Source organism: Triplophysa rosa, linkage group LG8 (assembly GCF_024868665.1).
Source record: "Triplophysa rosa linkage group LG8, Trosa_1v2, whole genome shotgun sequence".
Classification (NCBI taxonomy): Eukaryota; Metazoa; Chordata; class Actinopteri; order Cypriniformes; family Nemacheilidae; genus Triplophysa; species Triplophysa rosa.
Window position 1 is genome coordinate 1,581,811 of NC_079897.1, and position 9,696 is coordinate 1,591,506.

At 37.3% G+C, this 9,696-nt stretch overlaps 1 protein-coding gene across 2 annotated transcripts in view; it reads right to left on the bottom strand.

Annotated features, from left to right (window-relative positions):
* The window catches only part of iglon5 (IgLON family member 5), a 145,005-nt gene that overhangs the window by 9,978 nt on the left and 125,331 nt on the right, over positions 1 to 9,696 (bottom strand). For both annotated transcript variants that reach the window (XM_057339263.1, XM_057339264.1), the window contains exons 5-7: positions 4,937 to 5,068; positions 3,553 to 3,673; positions 3,295 to 3,446 (exon numbers count right to left, since the gene is read on the bottom strand). In XM_057339263.1, the coding sequence (XP_057195246.1) occupies positions 3,295 to 3,446; positions 3,553 to 3,673; positions 4,937 to 5,068 (405 nt within the window). The remainder of the gene's footprint in view (positions 1 to 3,294; positions 3,447 to 3,552; positions 3,674 to 4,936; positions 5,069 to 9,696) is intronic.

Below are 9,696 nucleotides of genomic sequence, written 5' to 3' on the forward strand. Positions count from 1 at the left end.
AAGAAATTGGGCAAGCTGGAGACCAGAAAGAGGAAATGTGCGATGATGACATGGCTGTAAAAAGCATGTTGATGATTCTTTTATAATAAATATTCATGCATTTTATGCCCTGATATAAGTTAAGACACCACATGCAATATACTGTATGTAGAATATTCTTTTATAATAAATATTCATGCATTTTTTAAGACTTTAAGTTAAGACACCACATGAAAACTGCCTTTAAAATTATGTAATTTAAATGAAACTTTAAAACTTTGAAAAACTTTCTGATATACAAAATGTTTCACAAATTCTTAGCAAATTCACATTTTCCAAACTATAGAAGTGGCCAAAAGTGATGTCCGGAGGGCATATTTGCACAATATTTGCTTTAAAATACCCATCAGATGGTAGAAAATTGAGAAAAATAAAGGGATTTATTTGACCAAATTATGTGGCAAAAAGGCAGACTAGAATTCAGGGTTTTATTCTAATACACAAAAAAATACGTAAAAATTTTTATCACAAAAAAAGGCAAACATACACTATAGTTATGAATATTTTGTTGACGCCCAGGCCTTGGTTTCAAGGGAAAGTGAAGATACACATCACCTACGCAGCACTATATAATATTCTACTTTATATTACTATAAAGTAATATTTTGGCTCCTTCTCATAAATACAGGTTTCATCATGACCCGGCCCTTCTCTCTTCTTCACTCACTCCAGCACATTTTGCTAAGAGCTCAGTATTGAATGTTTCATTCAGATAACATTTCCAATGAGAGCTCTACTGTCAGTTTAGTTAGGTCAGACTTAGGAGTCTTGAAAGCTGTAAAATTATATAGATTGAACAGTTGACATTGCACTCCCTCTATTTGCGTCTTCCAGCAGACGCTTTGACAATAAAAAGTCAGTGGAATGTGTTTTTAGTAGCAATAAATAGCGTGTGTTTGCACACGAGTAGCAAGAACACAGAACCAACCTGGACCCGTCTAATAATTGAAAGTTGGTCCCAGACGCGTGCAGAGCTGAGAAATGCCAAAAAATGTACTACCCAAACCTGACGCAGACCTGACTAGGCCTATTGTTGGAAATCTGGACTCGGGTCTCTGGTCCACCGTGAAGACCTCTACACTGATATCCGATCAGTGCCGATCCTAGTCGTCTGGGCCCTTGCACTAATAGTTAAAATTACATATAAACATAACTGTAAACTATAAGAAATAATAAATCAATTAACACTTAAACAAATGAAGACTAAAAAAACATTAAAATGATAGTAAGAAAAATTAAGTATAAAAGTAAATTCAAATTTTGATTGACACGTAAATAATTCTTAACCTAAAGTAACGTGTGGCTCTGGAACCTTCTAGCTTTAAAAAAACCCGAAAACATGGAAACATTGTGTTTTTACTACCAAATGAGCGATTTACTAACAAAAATAAAGCATGATAAATACAGTTTACTCAAGAAGGCTAAGCTTACGAAAACACATCAATATTCTCTAAATGTGATGGCAAAAACTATAAAATTTCATATTATCATGGGCAAACGAAATACAGTGGACAAATACTAAATGTGTAAATCTGTAGGCTCCTTGTTTTGTACGTAATTCATTGCATAATTTGGCAAAACTAAATAAGACTTTAAAATAGTACAAAAACACATGCCTTCTTGTTCTCTTGCTTCACTTTGTTGCAGATTTTTCTTTTTTTCCGCTCCAGACGGATAGCTCCATTTAGAGTCTTGGCCATATGTAAAGACGCATATAAGCACATTACGCGCATGTCATTACCTGCCGCCCGCTGCATGATATCTGAATATGTAATTAAGTACATTAAGTACTAAAAAGAAATATCGAAATGATTCCTCTGAAGTTGAATCCGCAAGTTGTAAAAATAGCGCCTTGTTTACAATAGTGTTTTTGATTCGGTACTCAAGGGGGCCCCTGGTGGTGCAGGGGCCCTACGCAACTTGCGTAGTCTGCGTATTAGAAGGATCAGCTCTGTATCCGAACAAGCAAACCGAGATCACTGAAAATGCTGGACTCAGTCCACTTCCAAAAAGGATTCTGGTGCGGTTTGACTGAAATATAAACACGACACTGACCAAACACATCAAAACACACCAAAACACAAAGTCAGAACAAAAATGAAAATTTCACAACAAAAACGCCTGTACCAGATCTTTGTTTGTGAGTACAATGAAGGAATTACTGATGCTGTTTTAAATGACAGATGCACTGATAAATCAGCCAATAATCGGTATCGGACGATAAAAGCCATTTTTCACGCTATCGGTCGATCTGTTAAAAACAGCCAATGATCAGGGCCGATATATCCTGTCAATCAAAAGAGGACAGAAACATGCAATGAATTTGTGCTCTGAATATAGAAAAAAGAAACATTTAGTGGACAACATTAATAGTCATTATATGAATTAATAACATTCAGAAAGTTAAGAAATGTTCAACAGATTTCACTCCGAATAATCGGCTATAGGTATCGATGGAGAAATGTAGTATCTCTATTTAAAAATTAAACACCACAAACCTTTTATGCAACACATTTTGTCAAAGGAATTCAGCCGAAAATGTTGGCGGACCATTTTAGGAGATTAAAAATAAGATTTATGTGTGCAATTAAAAGTAATGTGCAATAAAATGCAGCGACTAAATTGAATTTTAACAGTCCAATTTAAAATACCTGGGATAATAATTTATTTCTACAGGATTGCAACGACTTAACTGACAACCCTGAAAACTAACAGGTTGTTTATGCTACATTTTAGCAACAACAGTTCAATTTCATCATTGCGTTTACTGTGACTGTGATAATATAAGTAAGAGAATTCAGAAGGTACTGCGGGAGAAAATACGAACATCTTTGAGGTGATTTATATTCAGCGAACAAACAGACCTTTACCAGACTTTTAAGCTCATATGCACGATTTTCTCAGAATGATGCAACAGTGAACACGCTGCTATATCCCGCATGCATCATGTGCTGAAACTTGAAAAGAAAATCTGGGCATTGCAAGTGGGGTTAAACTAAAGCTCGCTGGAGTTATGCATTATTAAAAAGAGAAGAAAGGATGCACTTTGGTGAGCACACCAGATCATTTGCCCTCGAGGACCATCAATAGACTCACTGCCATTATGAGCCTCTGGTAAAGAGAGACAGAAGTGCACGTTCATCTGTTTTCTACAGTGGAAAGTCACGTCCCGCAGGCCGTTTATGTATCCTTGACTTTATGCCTTTGTAGATTGATCGATGTTCGGAAAGTGTGTGTTTCACATCGTGCACTTACTGAAGAGTAACATGCTGGCGTTGGAAGCGCCGAGTCGGTTGGAGGCGAAGCAGGTGTAGTTGCCAAAGTGTTTTTCCGTGACGTTGGTGAAAAGCAGCAGGGAACGCGTCTTCTCGTTTTTGATCTTCAGCGTGTTATCGCTCTCTACCGGCCTGAGAGAGAAGTAATGCCAAAGATGGCACGTTAGAGGAGGTGACGTCACACGAAAACACACGTGCCACAGCATCTCTCTTTCTCACTTTATAGACGTAATCTTACCTCCTGTCGTCTCTGTACCATTCAAACGAGGCTGTGGGCACCGCCATGGCTTCACAACGTAAAATGGCAGTCTTCCCCAGCTGAGCAGGCATGTTCTTCACATCTGTAATGACTGGTGGATCTGAAAACAAAGGGATGTAGAAAATACAAACGTTATATAACGTACACATAATGTTTAGGATATAGGCCTGTGACGATATATATCGCGATTCACACTAATTATACCTGTCTATGTCGATTCTGAAATCGCAAAGGCTTCGATTCTGTTTTACGCACAGCTCTTCCGTGAACTGCGGCTCTTTGATCAGTAGGAAGTACTGCTCGATCTAAAATCACTACGGCTGCGTTCGAAATGGAATACTTCCTTGCTATATAGTAGGCAAAAAGTAGTAGGTGAACGAATAGTATGTCCGATCTGTCAGTATTCATAAAACAGTAGGCGAGAAATATCCGGGTGGTGGAGAATTTCTCGTGAGATTCGAACGTGCGTATACTAATGTTGCGTCCGAATACGCCTACTCGAGAGCGCCCTCTGGCTTTCGGATGTGGCGGCGTTTAACCGTAATCCATTGTGAAACTGAGCATAAAAATTACACGATCGTCCCAGCCCTATTAGGATAGGACATTAAGTTTATTCAAGTGTGCTATTACTATATCGCTTTCAATAGAAAATAGCTTTCAATCTACTTTGTATGTACTTCTCAGAAATATACTGAAAATACTTGTTCCGACAGAAAAGTCGAAGTAAACTATGAACTTGACACTTGAACCTACAAGTACCAACATTTCTTACACAAAGAGTCGCATGAACGACTCCTTTTGTTGTGTTAGGAACTTACCAGAAGAGTTTGTCACTATAAAGTGTTGTTGTATAAGGAAGGGTTGTACGAAGATCTACATCGAAATCTAACTTATTAACCTTTTCTAATAAATATAACGTGATCTTATAAAAATACTCCCTCTCGTTACAAAACATCTTCAAAAGAAGACAAATCTGCTTGCTACTAGTCCCTGTTTTCATACATTTCTTCGTTTTTTTTGCAAAACTTGAAACAAATGCTTTAAGCGTAAATGAAACGTGTTTTTTTTTTGTCCTTGAAAACAGGAGACAAAATTTTGATTAAAGTATCGGTCAAAATACAGAAGTGATGACCATCAAAATGCTAAATGCAGGTCTAAATAAAATGATACTATTATATTTTGTCCTGGAAATGTCATTTGATTTAGAATTACAGCTCTGTAAAGATGACAAAAGACAAAGGGTGAGTATTATTGTACAGACAGCCAATCGTGATCTAATTTCTGTTTCCATTACAGCTCCACGGAGCACATTGAGATGTCAGTGTGTGTTACTGACAGAAGAAGCGTGTGTGACTTGACTTACAGTTGACGGTGACCTTGACACGCCGGGTGTCTGGAGGCGCGACGCCGTTGTTGGTGATGCACTCAAATTCTTCTGCTTGGTTCCGTTTGATTTCCGTGATTTCCAGAAATTCTCCCTCACTCATGAGACCGTCTGCAAAGACAGAAGACGAGCAAGGTGAGCGAACACGCGGCTCTGCGGTGTGCAATGTCACACGTGGATGTGGAAGAGCAGGTGCACCTGAGTATTGTTTCACAATGTTGTGTTGAACAAAAAAGCCTAAGGACATGATAGCGGGCACCATGGAAAATGATTCTCATGGATGGTGTTTATCTGAAGCGTTTGTGTACTACATCACGCTCCCCCTGGAGCAACCGGCTGTTGGATGTGCTGCCCGGGGGTGCTGATGAGATGCCGAAATTCGGCAGGTTTAATGCTCAGATGACCTTGAAATCAGCAACACTATCCCCTCAACTATGACTAAATCATTTAAAAAACTAAAAAATAATGAAAAAACCCCCAATGAAGTAGTTTCAGTCAATGGCGTAGACCTGAGGCGGGACTAACTGTTTGTCGACCAATGGGGGGGGGGCATTGTCTGAGATTGTCTGTCTATCAGCTGCTTAGCATCAGCATAGTAACCACTTTTCAACACCTTAGCGACTACCAGGACATGCCATGCCATACAAAAATTATACTTGTTACTTGTACACTAAGTTGATTTTATCAAGTAAAGTTCGAGTATATTTTTGAGTATACTTCATGTAGTAAGTACACTAATATCAATGCACTATAGTATACTACTTGGGACTAAATTGGCCCACTTTTTAGTTCATAAAAGTATAATTTTAGGTATACTTTACCGCTTTTCATTTGTGCTTGTAGCACATTTTTAAGTTTATGAAAGTACATTTTAAAGTATACTCTGACTAAATTACTAGTTTAGACATTTTTATACTGCAAGTATAGTTTTCTTTAAGAGAACTTAACGCCATACATAGTTTACTATTACTATATAATTGATATAAGTGATTCTCAACTTGCTCAATTTTCTCATGGTCACAATGGCGTGACCCACTTTTAAAATATAAATGACGTCATATGTAGTTTGTTACAAAAAACAAGTGACTAATACTAAAATACTAACAAAATTGTGACTAATATGACTGATACTGATGAGTGAACAGCCTATAAGTTAAGGTTAAGTAAATAGCAGTCCCGGACAATTTTTTTATTGGTTTAAGCGACCACCATAATATAAACCTTCACAAAATAACACAAAGTGAAAATAACATGGTATTTTGGGGTTATGGAAACGAGAGTTACCATGGTGAAAACATAATACTAACATGAACTGTTAATGAAAGTTTGAAAATAAAAGTTAAGAAAATAACGATGACACCAAAAATGACACTAGACAGTTTTCCATTACCCTTCAAAATGCGTAAATTGAAATAGCCCATTGAAAATGCGCCCAATGGAAACACGTCAATTTAGCAAAAACTCCCATGTATCGCAAAAAAGTTCTCACGCTTGTATGAGGTGTTTTTTCAGGCAACACGATAAAGGCATATTTCTCAAAACTGTAATAAAAACACTTTTTGTCGTATTTACAAGTCACGTGGTGTATAAAAAAGTCACATGACCATTCGCGGTAAGTTTTGGCAGAACATTTGGAAAGATAGGATGTAGGGAATTCACATTAAAGGGGTCATATGACACGGCTAAAACGAAAAATATTGATTGTATTTCGATGTAATGTAATGTGTATACACGATTTAAGGTTCAAAACGCTGTATTTTCCACATACCGTGCATGTTTGTATCTCCTCTTTCCCGCGCCTCTCTGAAACACACGGATTTTTGACAAAGCTCATCGCTCTGAAAGCGAGGTGTGCTATGATTGGCCAGTTCACCAGTGCGTAGTGATTGGTCGAATACTGCAAGTGTGTGAGGGAAATGTAACGCCTCTTAGCAAATTTGGAACATCAGGTTCCTCTTCAATTGTACTGACAGGTACGCCCACTTTACTTGCTAAGACATTTGGGCGGTCTTAGTCAAATCATACGGTACCACGAACTGACGTAGATTTGTGGGGGTGTGGTTACACGAGGCGTTTCAGGCAGGTCTGGGAGAGCATTCGCCTTTAGATAGAACGCATCTTTTGTTACCACACTTTAATTTTTGCAGTTTTACGTGTCTAATACATGCATGGGCAACTTATAACACACCAAAGACACAGAAAAACACGTGTTCGCGCCATATGACCCCTTTAAGTATTTAAAAATAGTACAAGTACAAGCCAAATATACTTAGACATTTCTGTCAGTATAACTCAAGTATACTTACAGTAAGTGTCATTTTAAAGATATTTCTGAGAAGTACATAGAAAGTAGACTGAAATTATACATTCTCATTTTTAGTTTAAATGAGGTATACTAATGTAAGGGATCACTCACAGGCTGCAGATAGCTTACCAGACACACTGCAAAGTATATACTTTAAAACTGTTTCACACTACACAAAGTTTATAAAACGCCAAACGCTTTATATCTCCTCCAACAGCCTAAATATTTAGTATAGCCTACATTCTGCCCAAGCATGCATGACTCTCTAAGTTTTCGTGCTACATCATAAAGCTTTTACAACCTTAAAGGAAAACTCCACTTTTTTTGTAAATAGGCTCATTCTCCAACTCCCCCAGAGTTAATAAGTTGAGTTTTACCATTTTGGAATCTATTCAGCCGATCTCCGGGTCTGGCGATAGCACTTTTAGCATAGCTTAGCATAGATCATTGAATCCAATTTGACCAGTAGCATCGCGTTCAAAAATGACCAAAGAGTTTCGATATTTTTCCTATTTAAAACTTGACTCTTCTGTACGATTCCAAAATGGTCAAAAGGCAAATTCATTTCAACAAACTAAAATGCATATATTACACAACGGCAATAAAAGACAGAGATAAGGAACACACGGTTCACAGAATAAACCGAAAGCATGAATCTTTCTCTTCCTCTGATAAACATCACAGAAACTGCGTTGCGGAATGCGTCAGCGAGCTTTATTTACGGCCATTGTGAACTAGAAAAAGACCGTCTCGCACCTCTCACCACCTTTCAGCTACAAGACGACAAGGGTGGATTTGCAGCTGTGTGATGAAAGTGGGTCTATTAGTACAACGACGGCAAAAACAGAAGCGTCTTTGCTTAACGTCCTCATGCTAGAATATGGCTTTCTTTAAAGCAGACACACTGCTCAACAACACAACAAAATCTGTGTCAACTGAAATAATCCACTTGTTAGTATTCAGTCGCTCGTTCAACAGACAGAACATACAAAAGCAACCGCACACCTTTCAATTCACAACCATGGGGACTTTGCCACAAATTCGGCGCCTTCTCTAATTGGAGATTATTGCAGGGGATTATTAGTGCTGCTACTGAACTGGAGAGGATTATTTGCAGCTGCAGTCGCCTCCCGACCGAGCGCGCGCCGGGGTTTACAGCCACTGTATTCACTCATTCCATTAGCGTAATAAATATCCTTCCCTACTGACATCTTCGTCAGGCTGTCTGAGCACCCGTTTCAAATCGCCGAGGGGGAAAAGTCATCTTATCCTGACGAAAAGTGTTCACAGGTGAAGATGCCGTTGCGTACCGTAAGGGTCGCGCTACGGCTGATTTTTACTAAGTGGATGGTGTTTGTGTTTATTTCTCACAGTTGTGACAGGCACATTCCCACGTGGCCATACTCATTTCTTTTTTGCGAGTCCTGGCAGACAAAAATATGATTGCAATAAAAAATCGTAGCTGGTTAAACGTGACATGCGACAGAGCGAGTTTAATAAATGATCATTTTAATTGCTACCAACCATTATATAAAAAATGATTCTTAATAATACAAAACTTTTTTATTATTATATAATTTACACTATTACGTACTAAAAGAGTGTTTCCCAAACATCTAATAATGGTGCATGTAGACCTTCACATTTCTTCAGGGGTGCAAAAAATCTCTCTAGACACGCAAAGACAAAGCACACCTATATCATATAATAATATTAATTACAATCATGCAACGTTCTTGGTTCCCAACGTTCTTTAAAATGTCTTCAATTGTGTTCTGCAGAAGAAAGAAACTCATACAGGTTTAGAATGACACGAGAGCAGTGGTGGGTGTAACTAGTTACTAAGTAATTAGTTACTGTAATATAATTACTTTCCCTGTGAAAACGTAAAGTAAGGGATTACTGTTATTTTTTCTGTAACTTTTTCTAGTTACTTTTGATGTAACTAAATACTGTGTGTAATATATGTGTGTGCAATAGTGGAATTGACATAAAAATTAAAAGTCTAACTTTAAAATCCGTGCTTTAATGTATAATTCTCACATTTGTAATACTTTGGTCAGTTAATAATACTACTTCATGTAGTTTTATATTAGTTATTTGAATAAATTAAATAAGCTGTTTCGTGTCCATCCTTGAATCACTTAACTAATCAAGGTTGATATGAGATATAGAAAGTACTTTTTGGAGAGAGTAATTTGTACAGTAATCTAATTACACTATTGAATATGTAATTAGTAACTAGTAATTAATTACTTTTTGGAGAGAGTAATTTGTACAGTAATCTAATTACACTATTGAATATGTAATTAGTAACTAGTAATTAAATACTTTTTGGAGAGAGTAATTTGTACAGTAATCTAATTACACTATTGAATATGTAATTAGTAACTAGTAATTAATTACTTTTTCAGAGTAACTTACCCAACACTGC